The sequence below is a fragment of the Drosophila erecta genome, unplaced genomic scaffold, assembly GCF_003286155.1.
Source record: "Drosophila erecta strain 14021-0224.00,06,07 unplaced genomic scaffold, DereRS2 tig00000055-arrow-pilon, whole genome shotgun sequence".
In the NCBI taxonomy this organism is placed as follows: domain Eukaryota; kingdom Metazoa; phylum Arthropoda; class Insecta; order Diptera; family Drosophilidae; genus Drosophila; species Drosophila erecta.
In genome coordinates this window covers 4,787,544-4,808,939 of record NW_020825200.1, presented here as the reverse complement: position 1 = coordinate 4,808,939, position 21,396 = coordinate 4,787,544, and the positions used below count along the sequence as shown (strand labels likewise).

The 21,396-nt window shown below is 44.5% G+C and overlaps 1 protein-coding gene across 1 annotated transcript in view; it reads left to right on the top strand.

Annotated features, from left to right (window-relative positions):
• Window positions 1-21,396, top strand: part of LOC6543522 — a 113,633-nt gene that overhangs the window by 39,972 nt on the left and 52,265 nt on the right. The window contains exons 9-18 of the mRNA XM_026979451.1: window positions 91-399; window positions 501-2,309; window positions 2,371-2,463; window positions 5,853-6,650; window positions 18,772-18,915; window positions 18,974-19,051; window positions 19,182-19,799; window positions 20,102-20,323; window positions 20,440-20,622; window positions 20,873-21,358. Of these exons, the coding sequence (XP_026835252.1) occupies window positions 91-399; window positions 501-2,309; window positions 2,371-2,463; window positions 5,853-6,650; window positions 18,772-18,915; window positions 18,974-19,051; window positions 19,182-19,799; window positions 20,102-20,323; window positions 20,440-20,622; window positions 20,873-21,358 (4,740 nt within the window). The remainder of the gene's footprint in view (window positions 1-90; window positions 400-500; window positions 2,310-2,370; window positions 2,464-5,852; window positions 6,651-18,771; window positions 18,916-18,973; window positions 19,052-19,181; window positions 19,800-20,101; window positions 20,324-20,439; window positions 20,623-20,872; window positions 21,359-21,396) is intronic.

Genomic DNA, 21,396 nt, shown 5'->3' with positions numbered 1-21,396 from the left:
CCGCGAACAAATCGGGACCGTAACGCCAACCGGGATAAATACTTATTCCTTTGAAAAAGAGTTATTAATTTATGATCTTCATCCAAACAGCTGCCTGTGTTCTGGACACCGAATGTGGAGCATTCGAAGTGTGTCAAGGTGGCCAATGCTTCAATCCCTGCCTTCAACCGCAGGCCTGTGGCCAGAATGCCGAGTGCGTGATGCAGAATCATCTGAAACAGTGCCATTGCCCGGAGGGCTTCACCGGCGACTCTGCGAAGGAGTGTGTGCGTGTGCCGGTGGCTTGCGATGGCGAGTGCGCTCCTGGATATACCTGCCGCGACTCCATGTGCCTGCCTGTGTGCCACAACGATCTGGAGTGCGCCTCCAACGAGAAGTGCCTGAAGGGCAGCTGTATGCGTAAGTGGTCTAGCCATATATCATAATTCGCAAAAGAATATTATGAGGGTGGGCACCAATAAACAGATTCACCCAATCTAATAATAATCTTTCTTCTCTAGTGACCTGTCGGGTGGACAACGATTGCTTCCTGGGTCACGTTTGCCTGCACAACAAGTGCGTGTATGGCTGCCATGTGGACGATGACTGCAGTGCCTCAGAGTCTTGTCGCAACGATAAGTGCGTAAACCCTTGTCTGGAGAGTCCCTGTGGTCCCAATGCCGCCTGTTCGGTATCCAACCACCGTGCTAGCTGCAGTTGTCTGGAGAGTATGGTGCCCAATCCCACACCCCAGGTGGGCTGCGTCCGTTCTCCTCCCTTGGAATGCCGCGAGAATCGCGACTGTGGAAATGGATTGGCTTGCTTCGAGTCGGTATGCCGACCTCTATGCGCCGACGATGCCGGCTGCTTAACCAACGAGCGTTGTCAGCAGGGAGTTTGCAAACCCCTTTGCCGCCACGACAATGAATGCGGCCATGGAGAGCTCTGTCTTGGCCTGAACTGCGTACCTGGATGCCGTTCCGATCAGGGTTGCCCCCAGGACCTGTCCTGCGTGGGTCAGCAGTGCGTGGATCCATGTGCAGATCCCACTGCCTGCGGCACTAATGCCCTCTGCCAAACGATCGATCATAGAAAACAGTGCTTATGTCCAGAGGGTCTTGATGGCAATGCCAATGTGGCCTGCAAGGTGCCTCGCATTGCTTGTGGCAGGAACGAGGATTGCCAATCGAATCAGCTATGCTATGCTGGCAGCTGTCAAGGAAAGTGCAGGAACGATCAGAACTGCTTGGCGGATGAGCGTTGCATGAGAGGAACATGTAGAACCGTATGCAACACCGATGAGGCCTGTGCTCAGGGACAGATTTGTGAAAACCGAATGTGCCAGACTGGATGTCGTACCGATTTGAGTTGTGCCACCGACGAGGCCTGCGTGAACAAGAAGTGCCAGAATCCATGTCGCACGCCCGGCCAATGTGGCCAGTGTGCCGACTGTCTTGTTGTCAACCATGGAGTCCAATGCCAGTGTCCTGCCGCCTTTATGGGAGACGGTTTGACTGGCTGCCAACTCCCGCCGGAACGCTGCCATCCTGGCTGTGAATGCGACGAAAACGGAGCCTATTGCGCAGCCAAATGCTCAAGAACCGAGGATTGCGCCTGTGGACAACAGTGTGCCAGAGGAAAGTGCCGGAATAAGTGCGGACCCAAGCGTCAGTGTACGGTGGGACAGCTTTGCGAGAGAGGCGCTTGCATTGCCGGGTGCAAGTCGAACGGTGATTGTGCCGCCGACCAGAGTTGTGTCAATGGAAAGTGCTCCGATCCTTGTGCGAACGAGAAGGCTTGCGGACGGAATGCTCTTTGCACTGTGTCCGAGCACCGGATGCTGTGCTACTGTCCGGATGGATATGAAGGCGAGCCCAGTAAGGAGTGCGTGCAGTTCGAGTGCCGTGTGGACACCGATTGCGACAGCAATAAGCGCTGCGACCAAGGAAAGTGCCGCAATCCTTGTCTGGAGTATGGAGCTTGTGGCACCAATGCTCAGTGTCGGGTGGTGGGTCGCAAGGCTCAATGTTCATGTCCGCCGGACTTCTTTGGCAATCCGACTAGTGAGTGCAGACCGCTGGAAGGAGGATGCTCAAGCAAACCCTGTGGTGAGAACTCCAAGTGCACTGAGGTGCCTGGAGGCTATGAATGCGCTTGCATGGATGGCTGCATTGGTGATGCCCACCAGGGATGCCTTTGCGGCGGACCTCTAGTGAATGCCTGTCGGGATCATCCTTGCGGGCTAAATGCCGCCTGCCACGTACTGGAAAACAATCAAGCCGAATGCTACTGCCCAGAGGACTTCCCCAATGGTGATGCCTATGTGCAATGTAAGTGTTGTAGTTATCGCAGGTTATTTAAGTTGGATTAATAATTATCCCTTTAATAAAGGTTACTTGACCACGCCGAAGCAGGATTGTCGTACCCTAGGATGCGAAGTCGGCGGCTGTGTACGCCAGGGCTATGAATACGTTTGCCAGCAGGGTAAGTCCCCAGTTTATGTTCAGGTTTTGAGTGTTTTAGACCATACCGTACCGTTAATGCTAATCAAGTTAACCAGCGTTTTTAAAAGTTATCGTTATTGTAATCAGTAAGCGTTATATCGTTGAAGTTTTTACCCTTACCAATATAACTGGAAGTTTGTTAGTAACTGATTGACATTGACTTTATATTGTTATAATATTCTTGGTTTAATTACATAGTTTTGAGTTGTTTAAACACAAAAACTTAAACCAGCTAATTAGCTAATTCCACTAATTTATCGGCCCTCGCGGCTGCTTAGAACATTTGCCCAAACAAATCTGATTTCAGTGTAGTGTGTGTTTAAAAATACAAATGCTAATACATTTTGAGTTTTTTCTTAACAACTTATACACATGTGCGAAGTTTCAGGTATTAGTCTAATATCGACATTCCCAGCACGTACAAAAAACACGCTAAGAAACCAAAAAAGCCACCTACACAACCAACTCCCTAAAGGCAACTATGTTGTTTTTTTAAGCAACAGACATGCCGATGAATATACAGTGCACAGTTCTTATTTGCAATTTTGTTTTATTTTTATTTGAGTTTTACTAGATCTTAAGCACTTTACTTTACAATACCATCAACGCATATGGAGATTCGTGAAATGTTGCTGTCGCTATCGCGGTTACCCAATCTGTGCCTACAATTCATTTTTGAAACACACATTACTTAAAGAAATACGCAACAAAATTAAGCTTAGTTATAAGAAAGTTAAAATTACCTTACTAAAATTACATTCACAATCAGTGCATTCCTTAAAAAAAATATCAAGAATTTATCTTAGTTCTCATTAAGCTTAAAGCTTGCCATTTCATTTCATTCGGCTTTCATAAAGCTAAGTTCTCATTGAAATCCTTCCCTAGTTACCATACAATTGGCGTTGAATAACCATCTGTATTGGCACTTAATAATGCGGCATTCATTAAAACTTGGAAACAGTTAACGCACAGAACAGTAAACGATTTAGTTCATCCCAATTAAACATTTAGTCTAATGACAAATGCCGCGATAGCGATATGTAGTCTATAAAATTTGTAGTGAAAATTTAAACTGGTTAATCAGGAAAAGTGCAAAGAAGGCACACCATTTAGAACTAAACAATTATATAAAAAATAAAAAAAACAAAGAAGAAAACAACACATAATGCCACGCTTATCATATAGACAACAATCCTCAACACATCCTTGATACTGAAAACAAAAAAATGAACGAACTCCTGACCCAAAAAAATCCCATCCTTTCTCCGATTCCGCTCTGTCCACCCCTTTTGAACCTGAAATGATGTTTTCCTATCGCTCTGTCGTTTCCTTTTGCTAATACCCTTTTGTCACATTTCTTAAATGAACAAAGTCTCAGATTGGGAACTGTGGACGGGACAATTCTCACACATAGTTCACATATGCTTGAAACAATTTGAAACCAATTGAGGAACATAGCTATCAAGTTAAGATCCATTACAACTGTGTACAGAACGATTACCAAAACAAAAGCAACATCAACAGCTACTACTACTTTTCAATGCATCCTTAAAGCAAGTCTACTGAATAACCGAAATTAAACCAACCGTTTATTATGTAAAAAGCTCCTTCTAAAATACGTATTAAGAAAGCTCCTCCCTATCTACCACTCTCTGCATAGATCGTCTATTGGTAAAACTCTATATAAACAACAACCCGAATTGATATAAATTGTAACTAAATTTAACTAACATTTCAATTATATTTTGGTACGTTTGACTAGTGATTAAGTTGTATATACAGCAAGTTGTACATACCTGTACATATACTCGTAAACGAATAGGTCACATCTTGGTGGCCAATCAAACTAACCTCACCAAATACAATCTGTAAATATAAACCAAATTTGAAAACTGAATTATAAATAACCCGAATAAATTTAGTTTGACACGTATATTTGTAACGAACTTTTCAAAATTGTATTTACCCATCAATTTTCCACTACTACTGATTTTTCACGTTCTTACTAAAGCACTCTTCTACAAAGCTAAACTTGCTATTGCCAGACTTGTACCTACACTTCATCCTCTTCCAATAGATCTTTCTATATCTCTCCTATGAATCAATCACTCACTCACAAATCCAATCGCCAATAACGTGTCTCTCGTGAGGGCAGAGCGCATGTGTTGGATGTCGTGTAATTTTTGCCATTATTCAAACTGAACAAACAATAAACCAAAATATATATTAGCTCGAATTCGCATTAATCCCGAGATAATTCATTGGTCAACTAAGCCTGCCTCTAGTACAGCATCAAATTAATTGGGCGAATTGGGAAAGTGACAGGCTCTATGCTCGCTCGCAAAATGGTAAATCATCAAGAATTGTAACTATGCTCACCCGATTTTTACTGCTACCCCCACTCGCTCACTTGTACGCTGATCGATAACCTCGGTCGAACTCATACCTACCAATGACAAAAACTAAAAGCAGCCAATTTTATTGATAAGCATTGTTTTGGCCTGCCTATAGATACAAACAACCCTAGTTATTGTGAGATGTTCCCTTCACAGTTCTACAATTTGATTAAGACAAACAAAATAATAATCAGCCTTCGCTATAGTTGTCTGCCTAAACTAACTGCACCAACTAAAGTTAGCCACTTAAGAGACCCTTTTCAAATTTTAAGTTTCCTCAGTTTTATTTTCTTTTAGTTACCTTATGATTTCTGATCGCACCGTTCCCTTATTTTAACTCGTTATAAATCCCCGCTGAAATTTTCATTTACTTTAACAAACCCCATGCACAAAACCCGCAACCCCAAAATCGAGTCCACAACAATCCCACTTACACTTAATTGAACACAGAAGCCGACCCACAGCAACACACACAACCCAACCCAAACACCATAAAAAAAAAAAAACACAACACTTAAGCAAAAAAGGCCCAATCCCAAATCAACCATAATAAAAAGAAACTGAAAAATACTTTTTATATATTTTGTCGTTTAAGTTTTCTCCTTTTGTTTTTAGAAACGTTTAGCCTTAAGTCTTATGCGAGTCACCTATACTTCATGTTTCCAAAATTTTGTGTTTACACTTTCTACTGCAATATCCCAACCAGCCCTGAATCTGAATCTTCCGCCAGACTATCAACTATAGACTTTGTCCATCAGGCTCAAGTCCAAACTTTGACTCGACGATTTCAATGTCGCACTTTCGTTTCTATGTGTTTTCATACCCACAAAAAGATATATCTATTTAGTAGCGTACTGTACCGTTTATGCCACCGAATAGTTGAATGCACCCACCAACGATTAACATTTAAACAACCAAACAACTCCTGTCTATCTCTCTCTCGTTCTTCCCTGCCCTGGATATAATGTTATAGACACCGAACAATGCTACTCAGATACGGATTGTCCCAGTGAAAAATCATGCCTCCAAGGACACTGCAGCGATCCTTGTACAATGCGTGGCGTGTGTGGTTTGAATGCTCTCTGCAAAACCGTACTGCATCGACCGCGCTGCTCCTGCCCCAGTTGCCACATCGGTCGGCCAGAGATCGAGTGCAAGTCTGATCCCAAGTGCTTGCCCGAGGACACAGACCCAAAGACCAAGGAGCAGGTCCCATGCTCCACAGACTCCGAGTGTCCAGAGACGTTGCAGTGCGGCCAGTATGGTCAATGCACAGATCCGTGCAACAATCCGCTCTTCATCTGCGAGAGCAACAAGAAGTGCGAGACGAGACGTCACCAGCCCGTTTGTATCTGCAAGTCGGGCTTCATAGTGAATGAGTTCGGAGAACTAACGTGCGCCCCAGACAAGCGGGAGTGCTATCGAGACGATGACTGCGCCTCGAACATGGCCTGCGCCGATGGCAAGTGCCGCAATCCTTGCATCGTGCCCCTGGGCCGAGCCGCAATTTGTGCCGAGAACAAGTCCTGCGAGGTGCAGAATCACAAGCCAGTCTGCATTTGTATGCGCGACTGCCAGCCATCCATATCCATTTGCCTGCGCGACGCCGGTTGTCCGGCTAGCCAGGCTTGCCGGAAGCTCAAGTGCGTCGATCCGTGCGAGTTTGCCACATGCGCACCCAACTCGCCATGCATTGTCGAGGATCACAAGCCGATATGTAAATTCTGCCCAGCTGGATTTATAGCCGATGCCAAGAATGGATGTCAAAAAGGTAAAGCACCAAAAGTACTCTCTGTCACTCAGCTCTCTGTCGAGTGAAAGTGTCTTATGTTTCCGACTCGAATATCTCTGTTTCCTGCTCTTTCTCACACACGCTCTCACCTTTTGCTAGCTCTGTCTTATTGTCTGTCCCCTTACAAAAAATATAACAGCGATAAAGCACACAAACCAATTTGCCCGACGAAATGTATTGACCAAAGCCGCGTACTCCTGATTAGTCCTTTGGGCCTTGTCAATCTGTTTCCTTGCAATGTTTGTGGAAGTGTACATAGGTCTGAGAAATTAACAGCCTGTAGCCGTATCAAGCTTTCGCCTATTGATATGGTCAACTTTCCTTCCCAAAGCTTAGTTACAAGCCAAATTCAAGTCCAGCGACTTTTTAACCTTATGATCAGATGCTTTATGCTACAAGCACAGAGACTGGGCGAAAGCACTTAAATGAAAAGAGTTGTCCAAACATTGATCTGAATGATCGTTTGAAGCCACAAAAAATACCAATAACATGAAGACACAATTACAAGAAAACTCTTCTGAACATTCACACACGCTCATGCTCACAGTTATAATAATCAATTAATTAATCAAATGCCTCTTGAATATTTGTACTATGAAAATTTAACCTATGAACCTAAATAAACGGTAAAAAGATTTAATACTAATTAATACCAATCCAACACCAAAATGTAGCTAACTAATAGTAAAGGCGTTCGTTCCTAATTTGAAATTGATTAACCGTAAAATAGTTTATGAAGCTTCCGATATTTGTTTACAGTTGCAGTCGTACGCAAGAGAGTTAGATCCACACCTCCAAAAGTATATCCCTAGGTACACCCTTCTGTATATATAGTGCACCTTCCTTATTGTTGTAGCTCTACACTTTCTATCCTATATTTGGTATATATTTGTAAATATTTTAACGTATTTTTTTATTTTTTTAAACCCTACACTTTTATTTTGAAATATGTACAAAATACTCCACTCGTATATCCCAATATTATATAAAAAAAATCCCAAAACCCTGAAATTTTGAAGCAGCTAAGCCAGGTGGCAACTGTACCTCAAACGAAGATTGCAGTGAAGCGCACCAATGTGGATCGTCGGGTAAATGTATCGACCCCTGCCTCACTTCCTGTGCTGGCGCAGTAAAGTGTGTTGTATCAGCACATAGGGTTACTATATGTACTTGTCCAGCAACCTTAACGAACAATACAGAATCAAACTGCACTTCGACAGAAATAACAATAGAGACTACAACTCAAGCAATAGAAACGACAACGGACTTTATTAACGTAAAGTACACTGTAATGCAATTGGCAAATCAAACTGAAATGAGAACCCGCTTTACCGATATAGAAGCCGAAAACGAAACAACAGTTTCTTACACAAGTACAACCGAGTCTTATAAGACGACAAAACAACTTTCTACTAACCCAGAAACAGAGACTGAACCTACTAGTGAAATTCCCACTATCAGGCCAGTCGAAGGATCTACTTCTGGTCCAGCACATCCAGAAACTACTGTCGCATCAATAACCCCCGAATCCATGACAATTGTGCACACTGGGACAGCACAAGGGAAACAACCAGGACAAACTACCACATCTCCGACTATGACGACACTTCCTACAAGGTCAAATGATAGAACTAGTCCATCTGACAGTTCTGAGATACCCACAACATTATCTTCAACACAACAAATGACTGAATCTAGCAGAGAAGTCTCAACCATCCGGCCATTTGAGGCATCTACACCCAGTCCAGTATCTTTGGAAACTACTGTTCCATCAATCCCTCCAGAAACCACAACAAATGTTCCGATTGGTACAACAGATGGGCAAGTGACAGAACAGACTACCACATCTCGCAGCGAAGTCAGAACCACAATGTCTCTCGAAGTATCTACACTTCCTTCAGGGTCAACTGATAGGACTACTCCATCTGAAAGTTCTGAGACATCAACAACATTACGATCAGACTCAACGACTCGACCTTACGCAAAAGAGACGACTGAAAGTACTAGAGAAGTTCCAACCATCAGGCCATTTGAGGGATCTACTCCCTCTGTAGTATCTTTGGAAACGACTGTTCCATCAATCACTTCAGACACCAGCACAAACGTTCCGATCGGTTCAACCCGTGGACAAGTGACAGAACAGACTACCACATCTCCAACCGAGTTCAGAACCACAATGGCCATTGAAGAATCTACACATCCTGCTGGGGCAACGGAGAGGAGTACTCCATCCAAAAGTCCTGAGACACCCCCAACAACGTTATCTTCACACACAACTACTCGACTTTACACTGAACAAACGACTGCATCAGCTACAGAAATTCCAACCATCCGGCCATTTGATTCATCTACTCCCTCTGTAGTATATTTGGAAACGACTGTTCCATCAATCACTTCAGACACCAGCACAAACGTTCCGATCGGTTCAACCCGCGGACAAGTGACAGAACAGACTACCACATCTCCAACCGAGTTCAGAACCACAATGGCCATTGAAGAATCTACACTTCCTGCTGGGTCAACGGAGAGGAGTACTCCATCCAAAAGCACTGAGACACCCACAACAACTTTAGCTTCAGACAAAACTCCTCGATTTAACACTGAAGAAACGACTGAAACTACTAGTGAAGTTCCAACCATAAGGCCATTTGAGGCATCTACTCCCAGTCCAGTATATTTTGAAACTACTGTTCCACCAATCACTCCAGAAACCACCAAAAATGTTCCAATTGGTACAACAGGTGGGCAAGTGGCAGAACGGACTACCACATCTCCCAGCGAAGTCAGAACCACAATGCCTCCGGAAGTATCTACACTTCCTGCTGGGGCAACGGAGAGGACTACTCCATCCAAAAGTCCTGAGACACCCCCAACAACGTTATCTTCACACACAACTACTCGACTTTACACTGAACAAACGACTGCATCAGCTACAGAAATTCCAACCATCCGGCCATTTGATTCATCTACTCCCTCTGTAGTATCTTTGGAAACGACTGTTCCATCAATCACTTCAGATACCAGCACAAACGTTCCGATCGGTTCAACCCGTGGACAAGTGACAAAACAGACTACCACATCTCCAACCGAGTTCAGAACCACAATGGCCATTGAAGAATCTACACATCCTGCTGGGTCAACGGAGAGGAGTACTCCATCCAAAAGCACTGAGACACCCACAACAACTTTAGCTTCAGACAAAACTCCTCGATTTAACACTGAAGAAACGACTGAAACTACTAGTGAAGTTCCAACCATAAGGCCATTTGAGGCATCTACTCCCAGTCCAGTATATTTTGAAACTACTGTTCCACCAATCACTCCAGAAACCACCAAAAATGTTCCAATTGGTACAACAGGTGGGCAAGTGGCAGAACGGACTACCACATCTCCCAGCGAAGTCAGAACAACAATTCCTCCGGAAGTATCTACACTTCCTGCTGGGGCAACGGAGAGGACTACTCCATCCAAAAGTCCTGAGACACCCCCAACAACGTTATCTTCACACACAACTACTCGACTTTACACTGAACAAACGACTGCATCAGCTACAGAAATTCCAACCATCCGGCCATTTGATTCATCTACTCCCTCTGTAGTATCTTTGGAAACGACTGTTCCATCAATCACTTCAGATACCAGCACAAACGTTCCGATCGGTTCAACCCGTGCACAAGTGACAAAACAGACTACCACATCTCCAACCGAGTTCAGAACCACAACGGCCATTGAAGAATCTACACATCCTGCTGGGTCAACGGAGAGGAGTACTCCATCCAAAAGCACTGAGACACCCACAACAACTTTAGCTTCAGACAAAACTCCTCGATTTAACACTGAAGAAACGACTGAAACTACTAGTGAAGTTCCAACCATAAGGCCATTTGAGGCATCTACTCCCAGTCCAGTATATTTTGAAACTACTGTTCCACCAATCACTCCAGAAACCACCAAAAATGTTCCAATTGGTACAACAGGTGGGCAAGTGGCAGAACGGACTACCACATCTCCCAGCGAAGTCAGAACCACAATTCCTCCGGAAGTATCTACACTTCCTGCTGGGGCAACGGAGAGGACTACTCCATCCAAAAGTCCTGAGACACCCCCAACAACGTTATCTTCACACACAACTACTCGACTTTACACTGAACAAACGACTGCATCAGCTACAGAAATTCCAACCATCCGGCCATTTGATTCATCTACTCCCTCTGTAGTATCTTTGGAAACGACTGTTCCATCAATCACTTCAGATACCAGCACAAACGTTCCGATCGGTTCAACCCGTGGACAAGTGACAAAACAGACTACCACATCTCCAACCGAGTTCAGAACCACAATGGCCATTGAAGAATCTACACATCCTGCTGGGTCAACGGAGAGGAGTACTCCATCCAAAAGCACTGAGACACCCACAACAACTTTAGCTTCAGACAAAACTCCTCGATTTAACACTGAAGAAACGACTGAAACTACTAGAGAAGTTCCAACCATAAGGCCATTTGAGGCATCTACTCCCAGTCCAGTATCTTTGGAAACTACTGTTCCATCAATGACTCCAGAAACCACCACAAATGTTCCGATTGGTACAACAGGTGGGCAAGTGGCAGAACGGACTACCACATCTCCCAGCGAAGTCAGAACCACAATGCCTCCGGAAGTATCTACACTTCCTGCTGGGGCAACGGAGAGGAGTACTCCATCCAAAAGTCCTGAGACACCCCCAACAACGTTATCTTCACACACAACTACTCGACTTTACACTGAACAAACGACTGCATCAGCTACAGAAATTCCAACCATCCGGCCATTTGATTCATCTACTCCCGCTGTAGTATCTTTGGAAACGACTGTTCCATCAATCACTTCAGACACCAGCACAAACGTTCCGATCGGTTCAACCCGTGAACAAGTGACAGAACAGACTACCACATCTCCAACCGAGTTCAGAACCACAATGGCCATTGAAGAGTCTACACTTCCTGCTGGGTCAACGGAGAGGAGTACTCCATCCAAAAGCACTGAAACACCCACAACAACTTTAGCTTCAGACAAAACTCCTCGATTTAACACTGAAGAAACGACTGAAACTACTAGAGAAGTTCCAACCAACAGGCCATTTGAGCCATCTACTCCCAGTCCAGTATCTTTGGAAACTACTGTTCCATCAATGACTCCAGAAACCACCACAAATGTTCCGATTGGTACAACAGGTGGGCAAGTGACAGAACAGACTACCACATCTCGCAGCGAAGTATCTACACTTCTTTCAGGGTCAACGGATAGGACTACTCCATCTGAAAGTTCTGAGACACCCACAACATTACGATCAGACTCAACCACTCGACCTTACGCACAAGAAACGACTGAAACTACTAGAGAAGTTCCAACCATCAGGCCATTTGATGCATCTACTCCCAGTCCAGTATATTTTGAAACTACTGTTCCACCAATCACTCTAGAAACCACCAAAAATGTTCCAATTGGTACAACAGGTGGGCAAGTGGCAGAACGGACTACCACATCTCCCGGCGAAGTCAGAACCACAATGCCTCCAGAAGTATCTACACTTCCTGCTGGGGCAACGGAGAGGACTACTCCATCCAAAAGTCCTGAGACACCCCCAACAACGTTATCTTCACACACAACTACTCGACTTTACACTGAACAAACGACTGCATCAGCTACAGAAATTCCAACCATCCGGCCATTTGATTCATCTACTCCCGCTGTAGTATCTTTGGAAACGACTGTTCCATCAATCACTTCAGACAACACCACAAATGTTTCGATTGGTTCAACCCGTGGAGAAGTGGCAGAACAGACTACCACATCTCCAACCGAGTTCAGAACCACAATGGCCATTGACGAATCTACACTTCCTGCTGGGTCAACGGAGAGGAGTACTCCAGTGTCTTTGGAAACTACTGTTCCATCAATCACTCCAGAAACCACCACAAATGTTCCGATTGGTACAACAGGTGGGCAAGTGACAGAACGTACTACCACATCTCGCAGCGAAGTCAGAACCACATTGACTCTTGAAGAATCTACACTTCCTGCAGAATCAACTGATGGAACTACTCCGTCTGCAAGTTCTGAGACACCCAAAACATTACCCTCAGACTCAACTCCTCGATTTACCACTGAAAATACGACTGTACCTTCTAGAGAAGTTCCAACTATTCGACCATTTGAGGCATCTACTCCCAGTCCAGTATCTTTGGAAACTACTGTTCCACCAATCACTTCAGACACCACCACAAATATTCCGATTGGTTCAACCCGTGGTCAAGTGACAGAACAACCTACAACATCTCCAATCGAGGTCAGAACCACAATGGCCATTAAAGCATCTACACTTCCGGCTGGGTCAACGGAGAGGACTACTCCATCTAAAAGTCCTGAGACACCCACAACGTTACCTTCACACACAACTACTCGATTTTACACTGTACAAACGACTGAAACTACTAGAGAAGTTCAAACCATCCGGCCATTTGATTCATTTACTCCCACTGTAGTATCTGTGGAAACGACCGTTCCATCAATCACTTCAGACACCACCACAAATGTTCCGATCGGTTCAACCCGCGGACAAGTGGCAGAGCAGACTACCACATCTCCAATGACCATTGAAGAATCTACACTTCATGCTGGGTCAACGGAAAAGAGTACTCCATTTAAAAGTCCTGAGAAACCCACAACAACAGTACCTTTACACACACCTACGGGACTTTACTCTGAGCAAACGACTTCATCGGCTAAAGAAGTTCCAACCTTCCGGCCATTTGATTCATCTACTCCCACTGTAGTATCTTTGCAAACGACTGTTCCATCAATCACTTCAGACAACACCACAAATGTTTCGATTGGTTCAACCCGTGGAGAAGTGACAGAACAGACTACCACAACTCCAACCGAGTTCAGAACCACAATGGCCAATGACGAATCTACACTTCCTGCTGGGTCAACGGAGAGGAGTACTCCAGTGTCTTTGGAAACTACTGTTCCATCAATCACTCCAGAAACCACCACAAATGTTCCGATGGGTACAACAGGTGGGCAAGTGACAGAACGGACTACCACATCTCGCAGCGAAGTCAGAACCACATTGACTCTTGAAGAATCTACACTTCCTGCAGAATCAACTGATGGAACTACTCCGTCTGCAAGTTCTGAGACAGCCAAAACATTACCCTCAGACTCAACTCCTCGATTTACCACTGAAAATACGACTGTACCTTCTAGAGAAGTTCCAACTATCCGACCATTTGAGACATCTACTCCCAATCCAGTATCTTTGGCAACTACTGTTCCACCAATCACTCCGGAAACCACCAAAAATGTTCCAATTGGTACAACAGGTACAAGAGAACAGACTTCCACATCTCCATCCGAGTTCAGAACCACAATGGCCATTGAAGCATCTACACTTCCTGCTGGTTCAACGGAGAGGAGTACTCCATCCAAAAGCACTGAGACACCCACAACAACTTTAGCTTCAGACAAAACTCCTCGAATTAACACTGAAGAAACGACTGAAACTACTAGTGAAGTTCCAACCATAAGGCCATTTGAGGCATCTACTCCCAGTCCAGTATATTTTGAAACTACTGTTCCACCAATCACTCCAGAAACCACCACAAATGTTCCGATCGGTTCAACCCGCGGACAAGTGGCAGAACCGACTACCACATCTCCAATCGAGGTCAGAACCACAATGGCCATTGAAGCATCTACACTTCCTGCTGGGTCAACGGAGAGGACAACTCCATCCAAAAGTCCTGAGACACCCACAACATTACGATCATACTCAACTACTCGATCTGACACTGAAAATACGACTGCACCTCCTAGAGAAGTTCCAACTATCCGACCATTTGAAGCATCTACTCCCAGTCCAGTACATTTGGAAACTACAGTTCCATCAATCACTCCAGAAACCACCACAAATGTTCCGATTGGTACAACAGGTGGGCAAGTGACAGAACAGACTACCACATCTCGCAGCGAAGTCAGAACCACAATGTCTCTCGAAGTATCTACACTTCTTTCAGGGTCAACGGATAGGACTACTCCATCGGAAAGTTCTGAGACACCCACAACATTACGATCAGACTCAACCACTCGACCTTACGCAAAAGAAACGACTGAAACTACTAGAGAAGTTCCAACCATCATGCCATTTGAGGCATCTACTCCCAGTCCAGTATATTTTGAAACTACTGTTCCACCAATCACTCCAGAAACCACCAAAAATGTTCCAATTGGTACAACAGGTGGGCAAGTGGCAGAACGGACTACCACATCTCCCAGCGAAGTCAGAACCACAATGCCTCCGGAAGTATCTACACTTCCTGCTGGGGCAACGGAGAGGAGTACTCCATCCAAAAGTCCTGAGACACCCACAGCGTTACCTTCACACACAACTACTCGATTTTACACTGAACAAACGACTGAAACTGCTAGAGAAGTTCCAACTATCCGACCATTTGAAGCATCTACTCCCAGTCCAGTACATTTGGAAACTACAGTTCCATCAATCACTCCAGAAACCACCACAAATGTTCCGATTGGTACAACAGGTGGGCAAGTGGCAGAACGGACTACCACATCTCCCAGCGAAGTCAGAACCACAATGCCTCCGGAAGTATCTACACTTCCTGCTGGGGCAACGGAGAGGAGTACTCCATCCAAAAGTCCTGAGACACCCACAGCGTTACCTTCACACACAACTACTCGATTTTACACTGAACAAACGACTGAAACTACTAGAGAAGTTCCAACCACTCGGCCATTTGATTCATTTACTCCCACTGTAGTATCTGTGGAAACAACCGTTCCATCAATCACTTCAGACACCACCACAAATGTTCCGATCGGTTCAACCCGCGGACAAGTGGCAGAACAGACTACCACATCTCCAATGACCATTGAAGAATCTACACTTCATGCTGGGTCAACGAAAAAGAGTACTCCATCCAAAAGTCCTCAGACACCCACAACAACAGTACCTTCACACACACCTACGGGACTTTACACTGAACAAACGACTTCATCGGCTAAAGAAGTTCCAACCTTCCGGCCATTTGATTCATCTACTCCCACTGTAGTATTTTTGCAAACGACTGTTCCATCAATCACTTCAGACAACACCACAAATGTTTCGATTGGTTTAACCCGTGGAGAAGTGACAGAACAAACTACCACATCTCCAACCGAGTTAAGAACCACAATGGCCATTGAAGCCTCTACACTTTCTGCTGGGTCAACGGATAGGAGTACTCCATCCAAAACAACATTACCTACAGATACAACTTCTCTACCTGACACTGCATCTACTAAAGAAATTCCAACCACCCGACCATTTAAGGCATCTACTCCCAGTCCAGTATCTTTGGAAACTACTGTTCCATCAATCACTCCGGAAACCACCAAAAATGTTCCAATTGGTACAACAGGTACAAGAGAACAGACTTCCACATCTCCATCCGAGTTCAGAACCACAATGGCCATTGAAGCATCTACACTTCCTGCTGGTTCAACGGATAGGAGTACTCCATCCAAAAGTCCAGACGCAGCCACAACATTACCTTTAGACACAACTACTCGACTTTACACTGAACAAACGACTAAAGAAGTTCCAACCATTCGGCCATTTGATTCATCTACTCCCACTATAGTATCCTTAAAAACGACTGTTCCAGTAATCACTTTAGAAACCACCACTAATGTTCCGATTGGTACAACAGGTGGTCAAGTGACAGAACAAACTACCACATCTCGCAGCGAAGTCAGAAAGACACTGACTCCTGAAGGATCTACACTTCCTTCAGTGTCAACGGATAGAACTACTCTATCTGAAAGTTCTGAGATAACCACAACATTACCATCAGACTTAACCACTCGGGCTTACGCTCAACAAACGACTGAAACTACTAGTGTTCCAACCATCCGGCCATTTGAAGAATCTACTCTTAGTCCAGTATCTTTGCAAACGACTGTTCCATCAATTACTTCAGACACCACCACAAACGTTCCGATTGGTACAACAGCTGGGCAAGTAGCAGAGCAGACTACCACATCTCGGAGCGAAGTCAGAACCACTGAAACCATTGAAGAATCTACTCCTCCTGCTGGCTTAGCCGATGCAACTATTCCATTTGATAGTCCTGAGTCAGCCACGTCAGTACCTTCAGAGTCAATTACTCGACCATATACAGAACATACTATTCCTCCTGGAGTAACGGATAGAACTATATCATCCGAAATACCGGATGGAAGCACTGTACTTATTATTGAACAATCAACAGAAAGTACTAGGGAAGTACAAACACTCAGCCCAACAGAAAGATCTTCTGTCAGGCCGGCAACATTAGAACCGACTAATTCATCATTAACTCCAGAAATCACAAAATCTACTTCTGTTGGTACACCACGAGGACAAGTGACAGAACGGACTACCAAATCTGTCAGCGAAATAACGACTGGACGCTCAAGTGACGTAGTGACTGAACGTACTATGCCAAGGGAAACCTCTACGGTCAATCCCATTGATATAAGTTCAACTACTCTATCGGTTGATATATCAACAATCAAACAATATGACGTGCCGTCAATTACTACTGTTTTACCAGATTTCAACAAGTCGATTTCTTTACCGGAACCCGTTTCGGATAAATTGCCAACTGCAACAGACATTACTGTGACAGATAGCCCGACGACAGTACCTGTACAGACTTGTAAAACAGACTATAACTGCCTGGACGAACAGACCTGCATTGGGGGACAGTGCATATCGCCCTGTGAATACTTCACTAATCTGTGCACGGTGCAGAATCTGACCATTTGTCGTACATTAAACCACACCACAAAGTGCTTCTGTGATACCGCCGATGATGTAAATAGACCCGATTGCTCTATGAAAGCAGGTAACTAAAGTTGTGTATATAAGTTGTAAGTCTTGTTATCGAATCATAATGAATGAATTGCAAGGAACCACAGGGTTGCGGTTACTCCTGGCATCGTGGCATAGCCGACTACTTTCAACGCCAATCACATAGCTGGCCAATCGTAGTGACTACTTCAGTTTGATGTCATGTTATCTTTCTCTTCTCTTGGATTTCCAGCCATTATCCTTCTTGTGGCACATATATATGTATGACCAGCCATTCAAATAGTGCGGGCACCTTGCATGCAATCATTTGGATTATTTCCTGCAATTCCCGTGTGTTTTTCGTTCTCGAATTTCCAAGTGCATATGTCGGTTTCCCCTCTTCTTATTGCTTCTTCGGCTATTATTCGTCAAAGACCCGCACCTTCACCCATCGATCTCCCCACCACGTGCAGCACCAGAGATGTTTGAACTCCGTGTGTCCACCAAAGAAGCTTTTGATCGAATGCTTGTCCTTGGGAGTTCAACCTGTCTGCAGTCGTTTGCATGTCGATTTATGTTGCAATGTTGTTCGTTCATGTTAGTTGCCTGCTTTTTGTCTGCCTGATTGCCTGCTGCAAAAATCATCACCAAATCCTCAGTCATTTTCCACCCCACTTTGAATGTTTCTCGTTAAGTCTTCGAATGATCTCAACTCGCATGTTTTCTCCATATCTCAGCGCGACACCTTCAAAATGTGTTCAAATCTGTGTTGATTTTGTTGTATTTAGTGCATACTCGTTTTCGTTATTCATGCATCGTAAGTGTAATAGTTTTAAGTGTAATAAATTGCATGTGGTATATGGGTAACTAAGGATAAAAACCCTAGCACTAACTAACTTAACGCTTTTGCATGTGTATATGTTGTTTTATGCAACTGCTTAAAACTAAACCATATTTAACCGTAGCTAAAGCCTGCTAAATATTATTATATAGCATGACTCTGGAGTTGAAGAGTTAAAGTTTATATTCTATTTAAAAAAATGTACTAACTGCATTGAAAACTTAATGAAAAAGAAACTACCTACCGAACAGGATTCTTGACCTAAAGTGAATGACTTAAATTATAACGACTCTATATCCACGCACGATAGTGCTTAGATAAACAAATCTCTTTTACCTTATCTAATGCCTTAATGTCCTTTGCTTTGAACGCATGAACAGAGATCGGATGCGCATCGAGTGATGAGTGCCCGTCCCAGCAGGCGTGCATTAATGCTCTTTGTGTGGATCCTTGCACCTTTAACAATCCCTGCAGCCGCAATGAAGATTGCCGTGTTTTTAACCATCAGCCATTGTGCTCAGCCGGTGAGTATCAATCAAAATTAAATAACTGGTTCAATTTATTAATATTCTAATTGCGCAGAGCATGGTCGCACGCCTGGCTGCGAGCATTGTCCACCAGGCGCAAACTGCGATCCAACAACCGGTGCTTGTATAAAGGGTAAGTTTTACTGTCAGTCCTTCTTTAATCAACCTAAAACTTCTAGCCTTAAGTGTAAATACGATGTGTACATATTCTAATTTAAAATTAACCTCCCGTTACACCCGTGTAAATACATCTCTCTCCTTAGCTAATGTAACAATAACAACTATTACTACCAAGAACTCCACATCTACCAAGATACCAACGAAACCAAGAACAACAGCTAACCCAAACACAGGCGTCAAAACAACGCCGACAACCACAAGGGTCACCACAAGAAATACAACCACGACCACAACCACTACTACCACTTCCTCCACTAGCACTGAATCGAGCACAATCACAAGCGCTACTAACCAGACCAGTAAGAACCAAAAACCAGACACAGAAAGCACCACCTCCCACACTGATGCAACGAGGCGGTATCGTGATGGTGAGAACAATATCACTGATACTCCGACACCGAGGCCCCCGATCCCGACGACCACGCTGCGGGGAGAAGGTAACCTGAGTTACAATCTGAGTTGGTCCACCACGACGCCCAAAATGAAAACCACCCGACTGGATACTTCCAACGAAGTCTCAGATACCACTTCGCCGTGGCCGATAGAGCTGCCCACCACGGAGGGCACCACCACGGAAGTCTACAACACCATGATTGCCCCGGTGGTCAACACCACTGACACCTCATTAATTAACCCATGTACAGTAGATACTAATTGTGCCCCTAACGAGCACTGCAAGCTGGGCCATTGCCGTAAAAAAGGTATATTAAGTTTATATGTGACATGCACGCCACTTCGGGATCCCATTCTATTAATTGGCTAAATAACCAGTCATATTAATTGGAACAAATCCTTTATCCCAAAGTGGCACTAATACCATTTAATTGTACATAAATTCGTATGTGTGCCCTATACATTCTGGCATTACAAACTAATTTCGTTGTAAAAATTGTACATATTTAGGATAGCCCTTTTACATATTTGGGATAAATTGATTTACCAAAAAAAAAATCACCGTCATTTTATTAACAATTTAACTCACTTAATCCTTTCTAACAAGTAGAACCGCCGGGTTCACCAAAAACGCCCGAACCCTGTCAATCTAACAACGACTGCATTGAGAGCGAGGCCTGTTACATGGGACTGTGCCAGGATCCTTGCGAATTTGCCAAGATTTGTGCCGCGACTGCCAAGTGCACCGCCAAGAGTCATCGACCAGTGTGTACCTGTCCGCAGGGCCATGAGGGCAATCCGATGGTCAAATGTGTAACCACTCAAACCTCAAGTAAGGCACTAATCAATTAATCAACAACTTTCATTTAATGCATTGGGTACTACCAATAATTGACCATAGAGGCTCCACTTTTCCTATCTGAATAACATTATTTGACCAACTTGCAGTTGAATGCACCGACGATTCGGACTGCGGTGTCACGGAAGCGTGCATCAACCAGCTCTGCCAGCATCCTTGCGATGTTCACGATCCTTGTGCCACGAATGCTGTTTGCATCAACAGCAACCATGCAGCTGACTGCAGCTGTGCGGATGGCTTCCAAGGCAATGGATTTGTTGGCTGTCAGCCAGGTTAGTATACCCTTGATCAACACGATGACGCACCTCTGTTGTCCTCCAAGAAATCTCCTGCTAATGTGTCACCATGTCTCGTTTCTAAAAATCTTTCTCTTTCATACACTGTACAAATCCCCGTACACCACGACACATGTATAAAAATTGTACCGCCCCGACACCATTCAACTCTAAAAACCAACAAAAAAAATATAAATACACCCACCGATCCAACCGAATCGCACCGTTATCCTAACCAAAACCACAGCACGTTCCCATGTCTGTCAATACAACGAGGACTGTCCACCGACGAAGCTCTGCGATCGGTTGAACCGCCGCTGCATCAATCCCTGTCAAGAGGACTCTTGCGGCGAGAACGCCGAGTGCATACCTGTGAACCATGGTACTGACTGCCGCTGCCTGCCCGGATTCCTGGGCAATGCCTACGTGCAATGTCTTCCTAGTCAGGGATGCCGCTCCGATTCCGAATGTGATTCCAGTCAGGCGTGCATCAATGGAAAGTGTTCATCGCCCTGCCAATGTGGAGCTTATGCCCTCTGCGATGTGGTTAATCATCGAGGTGTGTGCAAGTGCCCTCCCGGCTACAACGGAAATCCACAGGTGGGCTGCAGTCCGCCTCAAGATCCATGCGACCCCAATCCATGTGGCTTAAATGCCTTGTGCGAACTGGACAATGGCAACCCCATCTGCTACTGCCCAAAGGGTCTTACCGGAAATCCGTTCAAAAATTGCAGTGAGTATTGTCTATATTTCTAGAGATGCTTAGGTAAA